Below are 25207 nucleotides of genomic sequence, written 5' to 3'. Positions count from 1 at the left end.
AAGGATTCGTGTATCTTGTACGAAAGGCAAGTGTCTTTATTTATAGAGATTGGACCCAACAGGAATTCTAACACCGCCTAAAAACGCGATGTGTTGTCGGATTTAGGAAACACTGTTTTGGATACACCTTTAGGTCGGCTCGTCCAACTCAGATCGTGCCATGTGTTCCGACCTGAATGGACTTGAGCAGATTGTTATATTTTAAAAAGGGTTCTAATTTAAGTGCCTTTACGATGCTGACATGTGGCGGGACGAAATCTGCGTCCAATATAGTTAAAGCGACCATAGCATAGCAGTAATTGGCATATATCTCAAACCAGGAGATTGTGAGTTCGATCCCCCGCCCTCATATGTTGTACTAAAAAAACATATAATATATTCTAAATTATATAATATTGTAAAATAATAATTATACAAATTTTATTAAAAAATGTAAATAAATTGATTAATATTAATTGAACTAAATATTTAGTTGTTAACTACCACTGGTTTACAAATATATTACTAAACAGAACAATTTTTTTAAATTGACATTCTATTTTCAAATCTACTACGGAAATATATATTTGAAAACACTGAAAACAAATAATAAAACATTATTTTTCATTTAATCCCTTATTTTTAGAATTTTGTTTCCATATTACTAATCAAATGCACCCTTGATTTTATTTTTTCCGTCTACTTTTCAACATTTTATAATTTATGAGTGAGAATATTTAGTAACACATATATTATATAATAACGTACAATTACGGACATGTGAAAAATATGTGTTGTAGGAGAAATTTTGGTTCATAAATCGATGAATCAAATTATGTCACGTGTCTCTCTTATGGCCGTTTGATGAAATCAACTAATTAGACCAGTCCCAGATATTGGGCACAAGCCCATTAAACCCATGGCCTACATAAGACTCACCAAAACTTTATAAATAGAGAGGGTCACATCTAACAAAGGATCTAAAAGAATTGAAATTTAGAGCCCTCAATGCATTTAGAGTTGTCTACAATTATTGAATCAAGCGAAACATCAGAAGCTGACGAGAGACTTCAAGAATATTGAATCTTCTCTTCGTCAAACAACAAGGCTTGAAGCCGAAGACTCCATCAAATTACAAATTCTTCATCAAACTTCAAAGCTGAAGAACTTTATAAGCTACAAGTCGAAAAACTTCAACAAAGTGCATAGTTAAAGAACTTCACAAGCTGCATAGCTGAAGAACTTCAACAAGTCAAAAAACTTCGTCAAGCAATGAGTCGAAGACTTTCACAAATTGCAAATTCCATCAAGTTACAAATTTCGCCAAAGAATCTAAAGAACTTCAACAAGCGCATAGTTAAAGAACTACAATAAATTGAAAAACTTCACAAATTACAAGTCGAAGAACTTCGTCAGGCTCAAAGCCCAAGATTTCAAAGATTTTTCGACAAGCAAGAAGCATAAAGCATCAACCTTATTAATTCAAGAACAAACTCACAAGCCCTTGAATTAAAATTTGCAGGATAATTTATCAGAAAATTATACATTGGAGATTGTACACTATAGTGACATTACCATTAAAATTCATGATCGAAATTTATCCCAACCGACTTAATTGAGACTTTTTAAAATTATTTTATTTTAGTTAAAGGTGAAAAAATACATCGAGTCTTTTTATTTGTCTTTTCATCTTTTAGTCAAATTTATTTTCATTGAAGTAACCATTGAGTTTATAAACTTTAATTTTTATAATGGTTTAATTTATAAACTTTTAAATTCTATACAATTTAGCCTCTCAAAGTTAAAAAGATCTAATTAAATATTAACAAATTTTTTCATGATGGGATTAAATCACTACAAATTTTAAACTATAAAAGATAAAACTAATACATACCAATTTAATAACTAAATTATTACCAAAAAAAATCTAAGAATTAAAATTGAAATAGACGACCAACAATATTTTTTAACCTTTGATTTAAAATTCCCAATCATTATAATTAAGTATAATTTTTTAAGTTGAAAAATAAATTAGAACACTAAACATAAAATGGAGAAGTCTATAAACCGGTCGCCGATCCTTTACTAAGATCCCCGGCTTCCATCTCCTGCGCTGCTCTCTCTCTCTCCCTCTGTTCGACAGATGCCTGTAAGTCTTTACAATTTTAAGATCCAGATCTTGAAATACAACAATTACATCTCTAATTTCTAGGGTTTTATTTTGTAAATTGTTGTTGAATCTTCTGCAATTGAAATTGTGAATTTCTGATCCGTGAAAGATGATTGCGTTGGTTGCAGTTCAGCACGTTCATAGAAGTGGAACCGCCCAGTCCACTCCGGTACATAATTGGGGCCGTTGTAATGATGATCGGAGTCGTATTGCCCCTCGGATACATGATGTTCCGTAACAAGCGCGGGCCTTCTTCTTCTTCTTCCTACTCCAAACAGACGTAGGTGTGCCTATGAATTTTACTTTGTTTTGATTGTTCTTTGTCACTCTTTTAGTTAATTTTTTCTTTCCTCTTTGCGTTCCGCGTTAGCTGTCAAATTTCAATCGTCCCTGTGAATCCGGTATTGTCTGGGAGATCGAGGTGGTTCAGTTTTTGTAGGAAGTGGGGATTTATTCTTTAATTGATCAATATTCTTGACATGAACTATGAACTTTCGGAGCTGGGCATTACTGGGCGAAGTCGGGATTGGGTACAATTAGTAGTTTTTCATTAGGATTTTGGGCAAATTCACGAATGAGGTTTTGGTGCAACCTTCGTCTAAAAGGTGAAGGGAATTTCTCGTTGCACGCCAAAAGAGTGATTATTAGTGTATAGGAGAGAAGAAAGCTTAGCTCGACGAGGCCCTCGCTTTCTTAGATGGATCCCCCTTAATGATTACTTTTCTTTAGGCTCTCTCCATGGAGAACTTCATGTGGAATATGAGAAATCTGGCTAATGTTCGTGATCATAAACGAGTTTTCTGAATAGAGGTAGATTGAGGGTGGGATATTCGAGTAAAATTAGTATTTTCGATGGCCATCATATTGAGTTTTTCATTGATGTATCAAATTTACAAAAGGAGGGGAAACGAGAGCCCCAAAAGCCAAAGGATTTACATGAGAATCCCCAATTGGTCAATAAAGATACAAAATTATAGGAATGTAAAAGAGTTGACAATTTATACCATGATATAACATGAAAGATAATAGTTTGAAAAGCCCATCAAAAGATTGCTCTTTTCCAACCAAGAGCCTTTGATTTCTTTCATCCCAAGTTGTTCGAAAGAAAGCTCCAACGATGTTCATTAAAGGTAACTTCTTTTCCTTCTTGGATGGTTGAGCCTGCAACTATGTAGGAGAGGAGACACTTTAAATCAAGTGGCAAGATCACCAACCACTTGAAGTGTTAGATGATCTCATTCCAAAACTTGGAGATAAATGAGCAAGTGTGGAAGACATGTTCTTGAGATTCTGCATCCCTGAATGGGACATGGTGATAGTTTCGGTGGATGTATTTAGTCATTCGTCTCACAAATATTTGGACTTCTTTTATGAAATTAAAATAACCCCGTGTGATAGAACATCATCTTCTCCTTCCCTTAGACATAGACATCCCTCCTCTCTCTCTTCCATTCACTACATAAGTTCATTGTCTCCGGTACCTCCCATAATAGCATTGCCCTCATAATGGAATGGCAATGGCAAAAAATGGGAGGCAACTGATGGAGAGGCATAGTGTGGGTGGGATTTCATCTTCCTTTCTCAGTGGTTGTGAAGAGTAGAACACATGCAATTTGCAAAATGTAATATGTACTGATAGAATATGTCACCTGTGCTTTTAGATGAACCGAGACATATATAAGAGCTGTCATTGGTTTAACACCTTTACATATCTCTATTTGTAGGCGAACTGCACAATTTATTTGACCACTGCCCCTCATGTACCTCTTGGTCTATTTAACTCCCTGTTACTTTTCCTTCTGAAATTTTATTCCTTGCTTTTTTTATTTCTGAATCTAACTTCGTAAGAAACTGTACATGTAAGATGCACATGTTATCCATGTAAGCATCTCATAGCTCATAAACACAGAGTTCTCTCTTTCTCTATGGAGGAGCATCTTCTTGGGTTTCTGAGGGAACAAGATTCTCCTGTGTTGGACGCTGGAAGGTTATTTCATGATTCTTCCCACCCTAAGGACTAAGATATTCCGCTCCTATCTCTGTGAATTGAGAGCTATACACGTAAACATCATATGCCTAAACATTCCATAAGTTCGAAAAAAGGACTAAAATGTAGTTTAGAAAAGGGGAGTGCAAGACTTGCTTGTGTTGCATGCAAAGCATATAGAAGGCTTAGGAACATGTAATTGGGTTTGATATTTTGTTGAGCATTTATGTTTTAGTCTAATAAGCAACACTAATGGGAATTCTGCAATTTGGAATTTCAGGACCAAGTTTTGATTTAGTTGCATAGAGGAAGAGAAGCTTCGATTTCGGTTTTGGGCTTAGCTAATGGAGGATGTTATTCAAAGGGTAATGTAAATGCATTGAGATTTCAATTTTCTGTGGAAATTGACATGATTACAGTCCAACTATTAACCTTAAGCGATGCATTTGGTTGTCGCTTTTTCTCGAAATCAATGCCATTCAACTGTATTTTGTCATTTATATTACTGAAGAAATCTTGTGTGATTATTGTCTGACCCAAATTCAGCGTTATGAAGATACGACCACTGAGGCATGAAATTACTCTTTGTTAGTCCTTTAGGTTCTCATTCTCTTAGTGACTTCGAATTGAAAAGTTTGTAAGTTTTGTGTAATTGTTATTAATTTCAACATTCTAAAATGAGAATCCATCACCATCAAGCCCAAGCATGTCAGGAGACCTCGGAAGAGGCTTTCTGGAAAACTTAAGTTCTTGAAAACTGATCAATTTTCTTTAATTGTACACTTAGAATCATATTTGCAGCCAGCATCATCGTAGAATGAAAAATGTGCAAACTATTATCACAAGGAATGCAGAAATGACTGTTTACAAAAAGGTTGAAAAAGAGAAATCAAAGCTGACTCATGGTAATATACTTCTCGTTAGAATTGTATATCAGTAGGGAAACAGGCAAAGAACTCCTTGAATAAGGCCAGTTCTTGTAAGAATCATGCCCACCTTCCCAGTGCTTCTCCAGCATGTACCCGGTCTCCACGTTTAATCGAAAACTTGAATTCCGACTTGGAGTCCCCATTTTTGTGTAGATTAGAAACAGGAGCCTGGAAGATGAGTACCACCGTTGATCCCATGTTGAAAGCCGCCATCTGCAAGCATTTTCCACACACCAAAGTAGTTAAACTAAAGAACCAATGAAGTCAAGCCGCAATCTGGCCGTAGGATCTCAATAAGAAACCAATTGTCATGATGTTTGAAAGTTTGCATTTGGATGTCGATAGGTGATGAAAAGTAATAAAGTTCTAGGGATGCAGATGAATGTTTGGGAAAATATGTCAAAACCTTTGGCTGATGATTATTCAAGTTAATCTGCACAAAGTTTTAGGAAGTTCAAATATGACATTTTTTCCCCCAATCAGTAGAGTTTGGACCAGCTTGTGCATCTTAAAATTGATTTAACTGGTAAAATATTTAAGATCGTTGTTTTCATCCATGACCTTGAAGACATCTGACAAATTTATGGTCTCATATTCTCCAAATTGCAGCTTAATGGAAGAGTTCACTTAGTTTTCTTGCCCGAAGAAAAAAAGAAGGGAGAAGAAAATTTTCTATCATAAAATTCAGAAATAGGGTTCACAGCATTCATACCTCGTCTCCCTTCTTTAGCATTATCCCCACACCTTCAGGTTCATATACCCTTTCCTCTGGAGGCTCTGAATGGAGTGACTTTTTCTTTGGATTGTTCGTCTGTAGCTCTGGCTCAATGTAAACCTGACACATCCAAGTTAAAGGGTCAAGACCAAAGAATTTACACAGGAAGAATGTGTACTCTGTTACCTACTTTTATCTATACTCAGTAGTGGCTAAAGGCGCCAAAGCGTGCATAGCTCAGTAATAATTGAAATGTATTTTCAATCAAGAAGTTGTGAGTTCGATTCCCCACCCTCACCTCCACTCTCACCCCCACTCCAACCCCTACAAGTGGCTCAAGGCATATCTTCTGCCGATAATTTACGAGCCAAAACCAATCTACTAAAGAACAGCATTGACATCATATATGTTTTCAGCTCCACAAACCAATTATTTTCCTTCTTAGTTAGGTTTCCATGTAATCGAGTTCATAGTTGATCAATTAGGTAGGTTTTCTAAGGGCCCATTTGATAACGTTTTTATTTCTTGTTTCTGTTTTTTATTTTTATTTCTTATTTTAATAAAGAAAAATAGAATTACACGACCCTAACACCCATAGGCTTAATAATGATAAAATAATATTTTTATTTATGTTTTGAAACAAATTGGAAATTAAAACAAAAAACAAAAAAATTATTTGGATTGTTTCATGAGAATGTTTCTAAAAAATGAAAAACAAGAAACATAAATAGTCAAATGATTAGATTTCTTAAATAATTGGTAATGGAAAAAAAAAAAGAAACAAGAAAGTTTGAGTTACCAAAAAGGCCTTAATATCATTGTCTCTTGTTTCTCATTTCTTTCATCTTAATAAAGAAAAACAAAACTGTAGTAGGTAACCGTTCTTTGTTTTTTGTTATTAGTTTTATTCTTGATCTTTACAATTTTAAATTAAAAAAAAAAAGTAAAAGTTTAATATGAAAATTAATTTTTTAATTAAATATTTAAAATTTTTACATTTTATTTATTTTTAAAATATTTATTATACATTTATAAGTCAAAAATTATAAAGGAACTAGATACAAGAAACTTGATTTCAGTGTTTCCAAAATAACGTTTATTAAATAAAAAACAAGAAACGAAAACTTTACTGACATAGACTTATCAACTTTAAGTAGAAGCAAAATTACCTCGATAGATCCAATATTTGTTGCCCCAATTGCAGCAATGGCCATAAATCCTTCCTGCCATAAACCTTCGAGCACAACCTACAACATGCCAATAATAACTTAAGGAACCCCTTAATGCTTGTGAAAAATGAAATTTGGGATCGTAATTTTAAAAATAATTTTAGAAAATTTATAAATTTCTCTCAAGGGGATGAGGTTTGTAGGATTTCGATAGCAGATTCGAAGAAATAAAGCAAATTCATTACGGTACAGACTAGTTAGTAAAGCAAGCAGTTCTACATACTTTCACCTTCTCGTAAGGAAATAAAAAAAGAAGAGAAACAGGCTACGTACCCTTTCATTCTCAACATATAAATTTCTGATTGTTCTAACAGCACGCTCATTCATAGGAAATAGATGACCTGCAAATTATAGTATGAAATGGAATCACTAATCAGAGAGTCGATGAATAGAAGTTTTTCCTTTCCAATTGAAAACCAACTTTCGTTAAAAGAAACGAAAGAGAGAACCAGGCTGAGATACAAAGATCAACAACGCCATGAGAATCACATTTTGTTGTTCAAAACATAAACTACCTGAAAAATGGCGCCGAACTAGAACCTGCCAGTCAACTGGTGAATGTATACGATGGTAATCTCCAGGCTTTAAGTATATTACACAGTAGAAAAGGCCTTTGACTGGGCTGTAACAAAAATTTACAATGTAGATCAGTTAACTGTCAGTGTCACATGGCAAGACCATCACAATGAATCATGACTAGCATTGTTTTCCAGAAGGTTAAAACTTCAACAAATATTAAGAGTTTTCACATTGCATTTCATGGCTTTATATATAAAATGCATCCCTAACTATAAATCACCGGAAGGGATGTTGGGGGAGGGAGGCCTCCTAAGAAAATTGATCAAAGATAATGTTTCTTTTGTCAAATAATATTTTGTTTTGTAACCATAATTTTTAGTTTGTCAACAAATATTCCTAAAGACTAGCGTATGAGTATCAAAGCATTTCGGTATTTTTGTACCATGTCGAAACTCGGTCCAAAACTTTAGGGTAAGCCAGAGAAATTTTCCACCATGACTTTTTAGTACTATCAGCAGAACTATTTTCTTGTACACTACCCTCTTCATGCCTGTCCCCTGCGGCCATCATGGGAAGTAAAGAGCTAGCACCAAGAAGAGAAGCGACAGAATACGAAAATCCTTTAACTTGCTCGATCATTGCCCCTGCTCCTTTCAGTTCCCCAAATCTTAAAACTGTACCATCCACCGGACTAACCTAATGATAATTAACAGGTCATACATTTCAAACAAAGTTCTCAAAAATGAAAATTTTTTGGATGACTAAATGTTCAAGATGCCGGTTACCAGTTACCAGGCATTGTAAATCAGGGTCAATGGGCCTGCAACCATCCTTTAAGGAGCGTACGAAGAACTCGCGTAAAGAAGCATATTCATCCAAAGGAAGAGCTGCTTCTTCTAAATCTAAAATGTAAAACAGATAATAACTTTTAAGTGCTCTTCATTTTCCATCAAAGTACATATGTTCAACCTTGCAAATCTAAAATACCGAACGTGACATACAAACAAAACTTCACTTCAAAGAAAATGAAGGACTAAAGAAATTGAGATAAATAATCATACTTGAATGAAATGCCCGAGCCCATGCCCTATACACATATGGACGCAGCCAGATAGGAAGTTCCTAAACCAAATCAACATATCGTCACAATACAACGACAACACTACAACAGTAGATAAAAAGAAATAGAAACATGGAAACCATTTAAACTATTCCCATCTGATAAAATAGCATTGATTACAAAGAAAAGTCAATTTCTTAAGAGATGTTGCCCAAATATAGGTGAAATGGTAAAAATATGTAGTCCCAAATTTCCTGGTAATACAAGTAATGATAAATGAAGGATGGGTTTGTCACACAGTTAAACATTTGATAAGACAAATAAGGATTATAGTTTAAGATGCAAAGGAATGGATAGCTTGATCATACACAGGAACATCTTTAAATTAAAGAATAAAAATAGAAAGCTGAAAGCTGAAAGCGACCAAAAAATTATGGAAGGTTACTTACCACACTAGTCAATTGACCCCAACATCTTGAAACTAATCGTAGTGGTATCAATCTCAAAAACGTTGCCTGCAATTGGCAAGGAGAACACTAATACTAAATATGGAATTACATGGGTACAATGTATTTTCACAAATATTTGAAATCTATTACATCTTATTATCGCTATGTCAATCTTGTACCTTAATATCCGACCTGAACTCCGGCTCTATGCCCTTCTCACGTGCCTCTTCAACCTAAACAGAGACAGAGAGTTAAACTCCTGAAGGCTGAATCTGCAAATTCATCAATCTAAATCTTACTCCAACAATAAACGAAGTCGCCCAGCTGAAAATCGATGTCAGATGGCGATCGTTTTACAGAACACAGGAAATACACAAGCTAACATCATTCAGTAACAGGGAGAACCACCTTAAAATGTCCACCAATTCCTTCCCTAAAGGAATAAATAGTTAAAATAACTAACACTAACAGTATTTTGTAGATACCTTCTTATCATCATAGAGCCGACGAGCATGAAGAGCACCGAGCATCAACAAGGTAGCCACCGTCGCACCAGGCACCAAATAAGAATCACCTGCATGGACTTCGAATTCTTAACCTAAACTCGACTTACAGATGAAATACAATCGATCATGGAAAATTTCAAATCCAAAGTAGCTCATTTTGCAACTACATTAGCTACCACTACCTTGAGAACTGCCATTTCCACCGCCGATTGAAGCTCGAGCTTGTACGGAAGTTTGAATCCTTCTGAAGATGGAAGTGAAGCTTCTTCGAGTATGGTTTCGGACACAATTTAGGTGGCTGGTAGAAGGTAATATGAAAATTCTCTGCGGAGCCCTAAATTTCATCTTCGTTTTTCTCCTGAAAACTGCACTCTCTCGGCCAATTGAACAGCGAAAAAACAGTTGCTTTGCCTTGATTTATGAGAACTGTGGGTGGACTTCACAGTCGTGTTGGTAAGCTCTGAGTATGAAAAATTTCTCTACTGAAAACGCTGCTGGTGGAGGAAGAGAGGAAATATGAGGAGCAGAATAGAATTTTGGAATTTGCCACTTGGGCCCTAAATTTCACTATTTTTATGCTGTTGCCCAGTTTAAATTTTTCAACGGGCGTGAGCCGTGAGTTTCTCTGATTTACCATTTTTTTCGGACTTTTTTTTAATAATGTTTTATTTTAAATTTATTCCACATGTATACCATCCATCGAAATATTTTCAAAAATAATATTTAGAAAATTGAAAGTCTCTTCGTTTTGTGTCCCCAGTTGCATTTTAAACAAATTTAAATTTTCTCTAAAAACAACACATTTAAATAAATGTTACCTATTAAAATCTATCTTATCTACTAAAATAAAATAACTATTAATTTTAGAAAAATAAAATAATTACTATTAAAAAAATATAATTAGGTGTTTTTACTTTCAAATATTTGTAAATACTATAACTATGATATTGATATAATTCATTTCATTTACTTTAAAGTCAAGTTTAACAAAAATACAAAACACAGACTTAACAAACCCAGGTTTAACACCAACCAAACATAGAATTAACAAACCCAGACTTAATAAACTTATTTACTGCACCAACCAAACACAAACTTAACAAACCCAGACTTAATAAACTATGGCAAAAAACGAATCAAACACCCCCTTAAACAAAAAAGTAGATGTACGACCACTACACCAGAATAGTAATTATTTAGAATATTGGCATATGTCATCTCTTTAAGAAACAACATGCAATCATTGAAAAAAAAAAAACATGGCGCTAGCATGAAAAATGTGAATGTGGTTTTTTTTTCTCTTTCCTTCAAATTTTGTCATGCCTATTGAGAAACATATTTTCCTTCCATTGCAAAACGGTCCAAACGAGAATAAAGGTCGGACTGTGAAGAAACCCGGGGTCATCGACAACTGGGGTCGACCCATAACATAAGGGTCGGCCCATTTTTGAAAGTCGACCCACCTCGGCGCCGAGATGCCAAGATATCTTGGCCTTCTGGTCGGGAGATTACACGATCTCTCCCCAGTTCCTATGCCAACTGATTGATACCCTTGCTCGGTGTCAAGCCCAACAGTCTCTCTCTTCTGTTGTCTACAAAACATTGGGTCTTCACAACAATCATCTAGGGCTCATTAGAAGGTTCAGAACCTTCTAAGCGACTATAAATAAATCATGTTGCCTAAACCTAAGGTAAGCAAGAAGAAACCCCTAATTACTTTGCTCATCAACTCTCCTCTTGCTAATTTAAGCATCGGAGCCCTTGTGACAAAAGTCACACCGGTTTAGGTTTTGTTCGGTTTTGCAAGTATTCGGTCCCTTGATCATCGAGTTTGGTGCGAACATCGGAGGCAACCGGGAGAGCATAATTCACGCATCAACAATTGGCGCCGTCTGTGGGAACGATACAGTTCAAGCAAACTTAGCCGATGCGAAACCTATATCCGAGAAAGGTAGAATGGAGCAAGTCGACGTGAGCCCTGGTGGGAGCCAGCAACGTTTCGAAAAGAACAGCCTAAACGAAGCTGCCAACCACTTAGGGGAGCAAGCCCGAGCCTTGGTCATCGACTAAATCCCACCAGCCCAGTAGGGGAGAGCCGGTTGAGGAGGTGGAATCTATTCCTCTGACATCTGAGGATTGACGAGTTAACATTGGAACCAAGTTGGGGGAGGAAGAAAGAAAGAGCCTTATAAACTTCCTCAGAAGCAATGCCGACGTGTTCGCATGAGGATATGCCAGAAATTGATCGAGGAGTCATGGTACACCAACTCAACGTCGACGAGAGCTGTAAACCAGTGAAACAGAAGCGTCGTACATTCAACCAAGAAAGGAACGAGATTGTGGCTAAACAGGTAGATGAGCTACTGAAAGCAGGCTTCATTCGAGAAGTGCATTATCCCTAATGGATATCCAACGTAGTGTTGGTAAAGAAGTCAAATGACAAATAGAGAATGTGCATCAACTTTACAGACCTAAATAAGGCCTGTCCAAAGGATTATTTTTCCTTGCCTCTAATAGATCAACTGGTTGACGTTACCGCTGGACATGAAAGATTAAGTTTCATGGATGCCTACTCTGGGTATAACCAAATCAAGATGCATTTACCAGATTAGGAGAAGACCTCTTTTGTCACAAGCCGAGGTTTTATTGCTACACGGTAATGTCGTTCGGGTTAAAGAATGCAGGCGCAACCTACCAACGAATGGTTAATCGAATGTTTACAGCCTTAATCGGCAAAAATATGGAAGTCTACGTGGATGATATGCTGGTGAAGAGCCGAAAAGATAAACAACACGAAGAGGATTTGGCAGAGGCATTTGAAGTCTTAAGAAAGTACAAGATGAAGCTGAATCCTACTAAGTGTACGTTTTTGAAGTGACCTCAAGCAAGTTCTTGGGATTCCTAGTGCACCAAAGGGGAATCGAAGCCGATCCAGATAAGATCAAAGCTGTTTTGGAGATGGATCCGCCCAGAAATTTAAAGCAACTACAGAGACTAACCGGGAGAATAGCAGCGCTCAACAGGTTTGTTAGTCGCTCAACTGACAAGTGTCTGCTGTTCTTCAAAATCCTAAGGAATAAAGGGCAATTTGAATGAACAGAAGAGTGTGAGGCTGCCTTTAAAGAGCTAAAGCAATACCTGGGGGCAACCTCACTCCTCTCAAAGCCGATCGTTGGTGATGTGCTCTATTTGTACTTAGTTGCATCCGACACTACAATGAGTTCCGCGTTGATAAAAGAGGAAGATGAGCGACAATCTCCAATCTAATACAAAAGTAAAGCAATGGTAGACCCGGAAGTTAAATACCCACGAGTGGAGAAATTGACATTAGCACTGGTCACTTCGGCTCGGAGATTACGTCTGTATTTCCAAGCCCACAGAATAACTGTCCTCACCAATTTTCCACTTCGACAGATCTTGCAAAGGCCAGACACTTCAGGGCGACTGGTAAAGTGGGCCGTGGAGCTCAGCGAGTACGACATTCACTATAAGTCAAGAACTACTATGAAATGAGGGGCCAATTAAGTCATTCATGTATTTAAAAAGAAAATAGAGGTTTTACCTCTATCAAATTGATTTCCAAAATAAGGTTTAACTCTTTGACCGTTAACTTTAAAAATATTACCCGAGTTGTCTTCTAAGTCGATGGCCCCATGAGGATATACCTTCACAATTTTTAATGGGTCAGACCAACGGGATTTTAACTTACCGGGAAACAGTCAGAGTTTGGAGTTAAATAATAAAACCTTCTCACCTACTTGAAGGTGCTTGGGCCTTATTCGCCGATCATGCCACTGTTTTGTTTTTTCCTTGTACATTTGGCATTTTCGTACGAGAATTGCCTAAATTCTTCTAACTTGTTCAATTGGAACTTCCATTTTTCACTTGCAGCATTAAAGTCAAAATTTAGTTTTTTAGTGGCCCAATATGCTTTATATTCTATTCTATAGGAAGATGACAAGTGTTACCAAATACTAGACGAAAAGGAGACATACCAAAAGAGGTCTTGAAAGCAGTCTGATACGCCCATAGGGAATCATCTAATTTAATCGTCCAATCTTTCCTATTTGTATTGACCGTTTTTTCTAGGATAGATTTAATTTTCCTATTAGAGACCTCAGCCATGCCATTTATTTGTGGGTGTTACGCAGTAGCAATCTTATGTTAGACATTATATTTTGCTAACACTTTACCTACTGCCCTATTTACAAAATGTGTTCACTCGACACTAATTAGACATCTTGGAGTACCATAGCGAGTAAAAATATTTTTTTGCAAAATTGAATAACAATTCTAGCATCATTTACTGAAGTTGCTATGGCTTCTATCCATTTATACACATAATCGACAGCTAACAAATGTAAATTTTTACCAAATGACGGTGGGAACGGTCTCATAAAATCAATGCCCCATACGTCGAAAATTTCTACTTCTAAAATGGGGTTTAGAGGCATTTCATTTTTTTTTGGAAAATATTACCTACTCATTGACACTTATCACATACCTGGGCAAACTGGTGGACGTCTCGAAATAAGGTGGGCCAAAAGAAACCACTCTATAATACCTTAGTTGAGGTTTTTCAACCAGCAAAGTGCCCACCATACGGTGATGTATGACATGCTTCCAGGATTTTTGCTTGTTCCTCTTCAGCTGTACACTTGGGTAAGATATTATCAGGGCTTAATTTATAAAGATACGGCTCATCCCACCTATAGTGTTTTGCATCATGTAAAAATTTCTTTACCTGTTGTGAGTTAAACTCATAAGGAAAGATGTCACTTACCAAAAAGTTTGCAATATCCGCATACCATGGGATGTTATCAATACGAAGGATTTGCTCATCAATAAAGTGTTCCTTGATTGCTGATGGGTCTTTTGGGATAGTGGACTCTAGTCGAGACAAATGGTCCGCTACCTGGTTTTCTGTACCTTTCCGATCTCGAATCTCTAAGTCGAATTCTTGAAGAAGTAAAATCCACCGAATCAACCTTGGCTTCGCGTCTTTCTTAGCAAACAAATATTTTAAGACAGAATGGTCAGTAAAAAACAATAACTTTAAAACCTATCAAATAAGCTCTAAATTTGTCAAAGGCAAACACAACAACTACTAGTTCTTTCTCTGTGGTGGTATAGTTAAGTTGTGTTGCAGTTAAAGTTTTACTGGCATAGTAAAATGGATGCAAAATTTTATTTTTTCTCTGCCCTAACATGGCTCCTAATGCAAAGTCACTCGCGTCACACATTACCTCAAATGGTAGATTCCAGTCAGGTTCTACTATGATAGATGTTGAACTTATCCTAAGAGTCTCAAATGAATTCATGCATTCTTCATCAAACTCAAATGGCCTATCAATTTCTAGCAAACGACATAAAGGTTTTGATATTTTAGCAAAGTCTTTGATAAAAAGATGATAAAATCCAGCATGGCCCAAAAAACTTCGAATACCTTTAACTGACGAGGGTGGTGGAAGTTTTGAAATTAACTCAATTTTCGCTCGATCTACTTCCATTCCTTTGTTTGAGATTTTGTGACCCAAAACAATACCTTCTTTTACCATGAAATAACATTTCCCCTAATTTAAAACAAGGTTTGTTTTTTCACATCTCTCCAAAACTTTTTCAAGATTTTTTAGACAATTCTCAAAAGACTCCCCAAATACCGAAAAATCATACATAAAAATTTCAATCACATTTTCAATCATGTCAGAAAAAATTGCCATCATATACCGCTGGAATGTAGAAGGTGCGTTACACAAACCAAAGGGCATTCGTCGTAATGCGAATGTTTCATAAGGGCACATGAAAGTTGTTTTTTCCTGGTCCTTCGGGTCAATTGTGATTTGGTTATACCTTGAGTATTCGTCGAGAAAACAGTAGAACTTCTTACCTGCGAGACGATCAAGCATTTGATCAATAAATGGAAGAGGAAAGTGATCCTTTTTTGTTACCTTATTGAGTTTGCGGTAAACCATGCAAACTCTCCAGCCGGTTACGGTTCGGGATGGGATCAATTCGTTCTTTTCATTTGTGATGATCGTCATACCACCCTTTTTTGGCACGCATTGAACTGGGCTCACCCAGCTACTGCTCGCTATTGGGTATATCACTCCCACGTCTAGCCACTTTAAATTCTTCACGACTTTGTGCATTTTAGGATTCAATCTTCTTTGATGTTCGACAGAGTTGCTGGCACCTTCTTCCAAATTTATCTTATGCATGCAAAATGATGGACTAATTCTCTTGATATCTGCTATCGTCCATCCAATGACTTTCTTGTAATTTGACAAGACCTGCAATAACAAAATTTCATGTTCATTAGTTAAAGTTGCAGAAATGATTACAGGTAAAGTTTCATTTTCTCCTAAATATGCATATTTTAAATGAGTAGGCAAGAGTTTTTGTTCTAGTTGAGGCGGCTCAATGATTGATGGTTGCAACGCCTTAAATTCATCCTTGCTCAAATCTCCAAACTCGAACTTCTCCACTGGTGATGATAAAGTGTCGGCCTCTCTTTCCTTTTCCGCTGCTTCTAGTTCTTGCTCCAAACCTGCAGTTATCAAATCACAAAATTCTTCCATAGACACAGAGTTAGTTATCTGAATAGTCGAGCACTCTTTTACTTCATCTGAAAGCCGCATAGCATCTAGTACGTTGAATGTCACTTGCTTGTCATTCACCTTCATTGTGATCTTTCTCTTCCTTACGTTGAAAATTGTATCTCCTGTTGCGAGAAATGGCCTTCCAAGTATGATAGGGACGTCCAAGTCTGCTTCACAATCTAAAGTAATGAAATTTACAGGGAAGATAAACTTATCAACCTTGACTAGTACATCCTCTATTTTTCCCTCGGGTTTTCTAATAGACTTATCTACAAATTGGAGGGTTACAGTTGTGGGGCAAGCTTTTTCTATATTAAGTTCTTTAAAAACTGACAAAGGCATTGAATTTATACTCGCGCCAAGATCACACAATGCCCTACCTAGATTTTTGCCTCCTATTGAGCATGAGATAGTAAAACTTCTAGGATCTTTACACTTAACAAGTAGGGGATTCCCTAAGGCATCGCTACTACACTTAGTTAATGCAACTGTTTCACGTTCCCCTAACTTTTTTTCTTCTAGAAATAATATCCTTTAAAAATTTGGCGTAATTAGGCATTTGCTCAAGGGCATCAACTAGAGGGATGTTAATATGAAGTTGTTTCAAGATATCGAAAAATTTACGGAAGTGTGTCCTGATTTTTCTTTACCAAACGTTGGGGGAAAGGAGGATGAGGTATAGAGTTACTTACCTGCGGGGCCATTGGCCTACTAACCTCAATTTCTACTGGTTGGTCAGGTTCTGTTGTAGTCTCTTTTTCCTTTGAAGGACTGGATGCTTGTTCATCCAGCATTTTTGGTCTTTCATAACTAACCCGCTCCGAGTTGTAATGGCTTTGAAATGCTCCTTACCTTCTCTTTTGGGCTCCTCTATAGTACTTGGTAATGTACCTGGAGGTCGACTTTTAAGTTCATTGGCGAGCTGCCCTATCTGAGCTTCCAAATTTCGCATAGCTGCGTTATTTCTAGACATGTATTCTCGCATAGCTGTGTCATTCCTTGTCGTGAATTCTCGCATAGCTGTGTCACTTCTAGTCGTGAATTCTTTCATCATACTGGTCATACATTCCTTCACCATACTTTCCATACTACTCATACTAAACTGCGCTGGCTCTAGTGCACTTTTCTGTTGATTGTATTGCTGTGGAAGTTGAGGTAAAGCCAGGAGTCCCGGAGGGTTATAGGTCTTATATTGTTGGTTTTGAACTTGACCTGCATTGTGGGAACTCCCTTGCCCACTCCATGAAAAATTAGGATGGTGCCTCCATCCCGGGTTGTAGGTGTTCGAGTAAGGATTAAAGTTCTTTTGATTCCCTTGCCCTACATAACATAAAGAAGCTGGATTAGATGGGCAATTTTCAGAATTATGAGAATCTCCACAATAATAACAAATAGACTCAGTTATATGATAAACAGGAGCAATATTGGTATTTGTTGTTGATAGTGGTGTAGGTGCGACATTGTTCCCTTGCATATTCTTCATCATTTGCGTAAGAGTATCTAATTGACTCTTCATCAAAACAATTCACAAAGAATGAAATTAAAAAAAAACAAAGTCTCCCGCAACGGAGCCAAAAACTTGTTGCGCCTCTGCTTAATAGCACAAGGGTAAGTGCAAGTGCACACTGTCACAAGTATAATTTAGAAATATTCCAAGTTCGTCTCCACAGGAATTAGTTTTCTTTTAAAAATGAATTTGTAAACTGCTTGAATGTGCAATCGGGTTTGGGATAAAAATTTGGTGAATATATTGGGAAACACAATTTAAAAACACAAGGATTAAAAAGCCAACCCCCTACTAAGATTTAGTTCTAAAATATGAATTACACCTATCAAGCGTGCCCGTAATTAAGCTCAATTTATGCAAACTGGTTCAACTCTTATTCCATACTGCTTTTGGTTTGTTTAGAAGCTCAGGCTAGTATTTACATATGTCTATGCAACTCTAGAATCTTAAATAAATCAAGTCCCAACTTACGTTTAACGGGTAAGAGAGCCTTATTTAGGATCTTGTTTTAGTTCTTATTTCTAAGTAACTTCTCGTTTTACCTTGATGAGATCTGTTTGACTCTAACCTTTTCAGAATTAAATTCAAACTAATGTGATTTAAACAAGTGGCCAACAAGAAAATCAACTGGAATAATTATATCAATCAAGATAAGCAAAGAGAGCGTAATACGCCGTGCTCACTGATAGATGTAATTTAAAATAGATGAACTAAACCATTCGTAGGAGGGTTGAAGAAACAATTTAGCTACTCATGGAAATGAAAGAAATGAAAATACAAGAGAAGATAACAAAAGCATGCATTTAATTAGAAACGGAAAGAAAGTATAAAATAAAACAAGTTGAATTGCAATAAATAAACAAAGAAAAATTGCAGAAAAATTAATTGAAGAACAAAACTTAAAAACTAAAGTTGATAACAAAGTAGAAAGAAAAGAACTAAAGCATGAAAAATGAGATGCCTTGAAGTGATGTTTGGGAGCTCATTTTATAGGCCATGGAGGTAACAAGATGTTGAGAAATGCATGGGAGGTTGGAACCAAATGAGGTTGTAGAGATTTTAGGAACTAATAACAAATCTTGGACCAATTACTTGGTCAAAAGTTGTTATTCTCGTTTTGACAATCTAGGCATCGAATGTGGCTGAAGCATTGTGAAGCTTGAATATCAAAATAACTTCGCTGGCTCATTCCTCTAGTAAGCTAAAATTTCTGGTCTTGCGATGTGTCTGACGCATTGTGATTATAAATCTTCACTTTTCCTTACAAAATAAGCATATTGACCCAAATTAGCCTTTATTTACCTATAACTGAATTCCAAAGTCCCTAATCACAAATTATGCATATTTTTCTTAAATTATATGCATGAACATACATTTTTCATCCCAAAATAACCATCAACTAAGCAAGGGGCGGATGTACGTTGGGCCCAAAGGGGGCTCGAGACCCATTGAACTTTTTAAAATAAAGAATAAGTATTTAACGTTCTACGTATGTTAACATAATTTTCCTTTGGCTTAGTGGCTTCTCAACGATCAGCCCCCCTCCCATTTTAGTCACGAGCCCTTATTCGGGCGTTTTTTTCCTTTTTTTTTTTTAGTTTTTTTCCTAATGTAATGGGTGCTTTTTTTGTTTGTTTTTTGTTTTTTACGGAATTCATACATGGATCAATTATCCTCATTTTAGCCACGCGCCTGTGTTCGAACCCTTATTTGGGCATTTTTATCTTTTTTTTTTTCTAATGTAATGGGCGCTTTTTTTTTGTTTGCTTTTTTACACAATTCATAGACATATCAATTATAAAAAAAAAATAATAATGGTAAATTTCCTATAAAAATATGTCAAAAATAAGTTGGTATGACCTTTAAAGTCTTATTGTTGTATGCCGTTCCAAAAATTGTTTTTGTTTTTAATTTATACATGGTCGTTGCATATAGGTAAAAAAAGTTTTTTTTTATAAATTATTGTACTGATATCTTTTTTTTCTTATCTTTAAATTGTAATTTTCATATTCAATTGTTCTTATTTAATTTCAATTTGGCACAACTTAAAGAAATTAAAAATTTGGAGATTCATCTAAGGTAAATTTTTATTAACTTTACCTCTTATATACTACGAATTTGACTATTTGATGTTATTTTAAATATAATAGTTAGTAAAAGTTTCGATTAAAATATAAAATTGTCATGTTTCAACGGCTTTAATACACATAATTATTATCATTCGTATTTTATGTGTTTAACTTTTTATTTTATTTTTTATTAATATTCTTGTAGATTTAATTTGGAATCTAAATAGAGATACTATATGAGAAAATCGATAAGTTGTCATCTTGAAAAATAATAATAGATCAGAAAATTTAGAAAAATTACCGATAAATTCTAGCTTAAAAACTATAATTGTCGATTACAATTGTAATATTGAAGACCATGTTTATAGAGCATAGTTACAAAAAGGATCTTGAAAATCCTAAAAATTACTTATTAGTATGAAGCGTCCCTCAACAAAATTTCTGGATCCGCCACTGCATGTAAACCTACACTTTTTAGCCTTTAATCAAGTCTTATCATGTTGTCTACGAAACATTTGGCCTTCACAAAAATCATCTAAGGCTCATTTAGAATGTTCTACAACCTTCAAGTGACTATAAATAAATCATGTTGCCTAAACCTAAGGTAAGCAAGAAGAACCCCCTAATTACTTTGCTCATCAAATCTCCTCTTGCTAATTTAAGTATCGGAGCCCGTGTAACAAAAGTCACACCAGTTTAGGTTTTGTTCGGTTTTGCAGGTATTCGGTCCCTTGATTATTGAGTTTGGTGCGAACCTTGGAGGCAACCAAGACATAATTCACGCATCAACACTAGATATCCATAAATTTTTAAAATTTTTGAATTACTCTTTGAATTCTAAAATTTGAATTATGATTTCAAGTAATCTCTATGATAGATCTTGTTAATTAAATAATAATATTATAATATTAGAGGAAGAAATATGTAGTCGGATAAAATAAAGTGACATGGAATACTACGGTTAAAATATTAGTCTTTTTTCAATAGAATAAAGGGGTAGTTAATCAAAATTAAGAGAAATTTATGGAGCTTATTGATTAGGAGCTTTGTAAAACTATTTTCATTTAATTGAAGACATTTTTTTCAAGAGAAATATATATTGTTAGTTTATATTTTTTATTTTATAAAAATATTTATAAAAAAATATTATTTTATATTTTTAAATTACATTTCTAATTAAAAATAAATAGATTATATATATATATATGTTAGTAAATCCAACTGCAGGTTCGCTTAAAAAAAATGACAGATGTCACTTCGTGGAGGGAAGTGAACGGCCGCCCCGCGATAATCTCTCGCTTCGTGGAGGGAAGCCATTGAAGCGCAGAGGTGCAAAACGGGAAGCAATTTCGAGCAGCAGCTCCTTCTCATCCATGGCTACTGACTCTACAGTCAAGTATGGAATCATTGGGGTGGGGATGATGGGCCGAGAACACCTCCTTAATCTCTACCATCTTCGCGACCAAGGCGTCGCGGTTGTCGCTATAGCAGACCCGCACGCTTCATCACAGCGCCAAGCCCTCGATTTAGCACACTCACTCGGCTGGCGTATCGAGGTATGCAGTGTTCTTTAATCTTAGATTTCACTGTCGAGAGTGTTTCATCGCCTAATTTGAACCTCCTTATCTATGGCTGTTCTGTTCTGTTCTCGTGGTCATTGGAAACGATGCTGGATTCCCTACGCAAATGCTAATTTTCAACTTTATTTGTAGGACTTGATCAGTAACTAATCTCGTGGAAGTAGTTTGTAAAGTAGAACTAAGTTTGAAACTAGTGTTGGATTTGTGCTAGATCGAAGTGATAAGTTTGGATGTGGACTGTCTGAATAGTTCTGACTGTTCTCTTATTCGAGAAGAAGCAAAATATTATTAAAAATCGCTCTGATAGCAGTCTTTTTTAAGGTGGACGGATAGAAATTATTAAACAATAATCATCCTGCGATGGCCTAGTGATGAATAAATACCAATGTAAATAGCAAAGGGAATGGATACAAACCATGATGACCACCAACATAGAATTTAATATTTTACGAGTTTCCTTGTCAACCAAATGTAGTAGGGTCAGACAGTTGTTCCGTGATTAGTCGAGATGCGCGCAAGTTGTCCTGGACACACGGATATTATATATATATATATATATATATATTTTGGCTGTTTCGCTGGATGACTTTCGAAAATATATATATATATATATATTAAACAAGATTTTCTCTAGTTTATATTTGCAGTGCTTATTGACAAAACTAGGAGGCTATAAGAACATGGTTGATTTTCCTTTTAATTGTCTCAAATAGTCAACGTCGCTTTAATTGGAGTAGTATCTTGGTTTTTTCATACGGTCCAGAGCAAAATAACAGTCGGATGATATTTCTACTCTTTGTTTCCAACTGTTGTTAAACAATAAGATGTTATCCTTTGAACCAATCAAACTCCATAAACCAACTATTATCTCCATTAGCAGTTTAATTTGTCAAAATAAGTTTTCAATTGGGTAATGTTTCTAACTCTAACGTATAGAGTTTGAAAGGTTTTCTCAGGGCACCTGCAGCTTTTGGATAGTGGACTTTGTGATGTATTGGTTGTCTCATCTCCAAATATGACTCACTATCAAATTCTAATGGATATCATCAACCATCCCAGACCTCATCATGTACTTGTGGAGAAGCCGTTATGCACAACTGTTGCTCACTGCAAAGAGGTCAATCATTTGTTGGCAATTTGGCTGTAAAACTATTAGTATTAGCTATACTAATTATCATCAAAATCATGATTTACTGACCAATGATTGTGGGTGGGAATTGAACTCATGATATGGATTTTTCCTTTACATACACCACCAAGCATGATTTTTTTATTTTTATTTTTGATAAGAAACCAAGCTTTCATTGAGGCAAATGAAAATAATAACAAGAACAAGAGCATAAAACAAGAGGATGCCCACTAAAGAAAATGGTTCCAATCCAAAAGAATAACACCTAGCTGATAATTACAAAAGGCCTCAAAGGAAAGGGCTCCAGCCCACCAAGCATGCAAGTTTAATTCCTAGGCGTGGTAGCACTATGAACGACATCTGTAATTTTTGTGTTGCCATGAGTAAAAGAGACTGTATTTTCCCGTGTGGAATAGGTTGTGATGGCTGCAAAAAAGAGGGAGGGGATTCTGGTTCAAGTTGGACTGGAGTACAGATACATGCCGCCAGTAGCTAAACTGATTGACATAGTTAAGGGTGGGAATCTTGGACAGGTTAAAATGGTGGCAATTCGTGAACATCGATTTCCTTTCTTGGTTAAGGTCAGTTTCAAAATCTTTACATTTATGCTTTATAAAGTAAACTTTTGAGTTTTGCACTCACACTTCTAGTAGGTCAACAACTGGAACCGGTTCAATAGTAATACGGGGGGAACTCTGGTGGAGAAATGCTGTCATTTCTTTGATCTGATGAGGCTGTTTGCAGGGGCAAATCCTATCCGTTTGATGGCATCTGGAGCAATTGATGTTAATCACAAAGATGAAATATATGATGGGAAGGTAAATTTATATGCACTTGGATACTACACAGCCTTTAAAATCATTGTGCAAACTTGTTACTGCTGAATTGAGCATATGGTGCTTTGTTTGTGAAGTAGGACAAATTGTTCTTAACGTTCTAGACTGATAAAGGAACTATGCATACATTACATCATTCTGGAGTAAAGTTGTCAAACTTGCTTGCTTGAGCATAACTCAATTGGTTAAGACATATATTCATGATTAAAAGGTTAGCGACGTTCGAATCTCTATCCCACGTGTTGTTGAACGCAAACTGTTGAACTGATAAACGCTGGTCACTTGTCCTTGCTGAGGTTTTTATTTGACAATTAGCCATAACCGTAACAGTGCAAGTGGGATTTTGAGCTTAATGTTTTTTTCTTTTCCTCCAATTGAGTTAAGAATTTTAAGTCGTAAAATCTTTTATTGTCTGTACAACATGCCAGATCTTTTGCATACATAAAACTTTCATCATCATTCTCCAAAGTAGCAACCTTGTCTTGTATTTGGGTCAGGTTCCAGATATACTTGACAATGCATATGTAATAGTTGAATTTGACAATGGTTCGCGAGGGATGCTGGATCTTTGTATGTTTGCCGAGGGAAGTAGAAACGAGCAGGAGATATCGGTTGTTGGTGATATAGGAAAGGTAAAGTTCTCTCCACAGCCAGCCACTCTATGCAAAATTGAAAAAAATTCCCCTCTACAAAAATGTCAGTGTTCATCAATTTTCCACTTCCACATCTAGTAAAAAACTTGGTAACAGGGAGAGGCTTTTGTTCCTGAAAACATTGTTAGATTCGGCACTCGAGTTAACGGGAGAGACGGAGTCGAAACATTAAAAGCAGAGGATGGCAGAATCAAGTAAGTTGCTTTCTCTTGAACTACTTATAATCTGACTCTACTCTTACACAATCTTCAGTCCACGAAAACAAACTTTATCTCAAATAAATTTTTATGTTAGGTACGAAGGTCTGCATCATGGATCTAGCTATTTGGAACACATGAACTTTTTGTTTGCAATCAGAGCTGGAGATGGACGAGTTCCTGCAGTAGAGTTGCGAGATGGATTGATTTCAGTTGCCATGGGAGTTGCTGCACAACTTTCTATAGAGAATGGTCGATTTGTCACCATTGCCGAAGTCATGGAGGACTTGTAGGCAAGTTCTTAAACCAGAATTGAATTTGTGTTTGTTTCCCAGCAGAAATATGATCATATTTGATTGTTTTTCTAAAAAAGAGGGAAAAAGAATGAAATGCAAGAGTGATTAGTGTGGGTGCTATAGGAGTTCATTGGTCAAAAAATGGTAATGGACGACATTTCATGCCTAAAATCGTATAAATGACTTTGGCTTATTTTAATAGGAATTTAAAGTGAAATTTTTAGGGGTAGAATTATCATATGCTATGAGGATAATAACTATGATTTAGCAACCAAATTAAAAATAAATTAAAATCATGCAAATTGAAATTATTATTGAGAATTTTAAGTTAACTAGTATGTTAGTATGTGCTTTGCACATTGTACTTTATTTTTTTCCCATCTAAGTGAATAGTTGTTATTATTATTACTTAAAAATAAATATGTTTTTAATAAACAAATTTTTAAATGTTTAAATATGATCAATTATATTGTAATGAATTATATGTACATATATTTACCTTTCACCAATGTTTAAGACTACTAAACAACGTACTTTGAGATATTTGAATGTGATCTACTACAATTGTAAAATTAAAATTAAGAAACCTTACCATTAAAAATCATGAGACCGAAAAGTAAAAACAATAATAATGAAATAAAAGTACAAAAATTAGAAATAAAGAAATCAACCTCAATTAATTGTGTTAGAAATGGATGGAAGAGAGTTATTTTTATAGTTGAAAGGGATGGAGAAGTTTTAAAACTTTTGAGATTCCACAACTTTTATATTTATAATTAAATATTATATGAAAATTTT

The 25207-nt window shown here is 35.6% G+C and overlaps 3 protein-coding genes across 7 annotated transcripts; 2 read left to right on the top strand and 1 right to left on the bottom strand.

Moving 5' to 3' along the window:
- Positions 1–1987: 1987 nt before the first annotated feature.
- On the top strand, positions 1988–4636 carry LOC111021976 (uncharacterized). Of its 2 annotated transcripts, none has more exons than XM_022299121.2 (3): positions 1988–2128; positions 2278–2429; positions 4417–4636. In XM_022299121.2, exons 1-3 carry the CDS (start codon positions 2123–2125, stop codon positions 4427–4429), a joined length of 171 nt encoding a protein of 56 aa, XP_022154813.1. In that variant the 5' UTR covers positions 1988–2122; the 3' UTR covers positions 4430–4636. The 2 variants fall into 2 exon arrangements, with proteins under 2 accessions (XP_022154813.1, XP_022154814.1); XM_022299122.2 differs by having other exon boundaries at positions 2278–2433.
- A 313-nt stretch (positions 4637–4949) lies between these two features.
- On the bottom strand, positions 4950–10085 carry PSD1 (phosphatidylserine decarboxylase 1). Of its 2 annotated transcripts, none has more exons than XM_022299119.2 (12): positions 9723–10085; positions 9523–9611; positions 9217–9270; positions 9038–9103; positions 8590–8650; positions 8321–8430; positions 7971–8224; positions 7525–7631; positions 7283–7350; positions 6950–7027; positions 5778–5900; positions 4950–5278 (listed from the first exon to the last, which is right to left on the bottom strand). In XM_022299119.2, exons 1-12 carry the CDS (start codon positions 9886–9888, stop codon positions 5123–5125), a joined length of 1332 nt encoding a protein of 443 aa, XP_022154811.1. In that variant the 5' UTR covers positions 9889–10085; the 3' UTR covers positions 4950–5122. The 2 variants fall into 2 exon arrangements, with proteins under 2 accessions (XP_022154811.1, XP_022154812.1); XM_022299120.2 differs by having other exon boundaries at positions 9726–10083.
- Positions 10086–20955: 10870 nt separating this feature from the next.
- Positions 20956–24608, top strand: LOC111021995 (Oxidoreductase family protein). 3 transcript variants are annotated; one of them, XM_022299144.2, is made up of 7 exons: positions 20956–21274; positions 22245–22415; positions 22844–23008; positions 23081–23245; positions 23761–23895; positions 24013–24110; positions 24211–24608. In XM_022299144.2, the coding sequence occupies exons 1-7, from the start codon at positions 21092–21094 to the stop codon at positions 24404–24406; spliced, it is 1113 nt and encodes a 370-aa protein (XP_022154836.1). In that variant the 5' UTR covers positions 20956–21091; the 3' UTR covers positions 24407–24608. The 3 variants fall into 3 exon arrangements, with proteins under 3 accessions (XP_022154836.1, XP_087982264.1, XP_087982265.1); XM_088126138.1 differs by having other exon boundaries at positions 21134–21274; positions 22255–22415; XM_088126139.1 differs by having other exon boundaries at positions 21135–21274; positions 22235–22415.
- Positions 24609–25207: the final 599 nt, after the last annotated feature.

Source organism: Momordica charantia, assembly GCF_013281855.1.
Source record: "Momordica charantia cultivar OHB3-1 chromosome 6 unlocalized genomic scaffold, Mcharantia_2.0 BLBB01000006.1, whole genome shotgun sequence".
Taxonomy (NCBI): domain Eukaryota; kingdom Viridiplantae; phylum Streptophyta; class Magnoliopsida; order Cucurbitales; family Cucurbitaceae; genus Momordica; species Momordica charantia.
The sequence above is the reverse complement of the archived record's forward strand: the minus strand, read 5'-3'. Positions and strand labels throughout refer to the sequence as shown.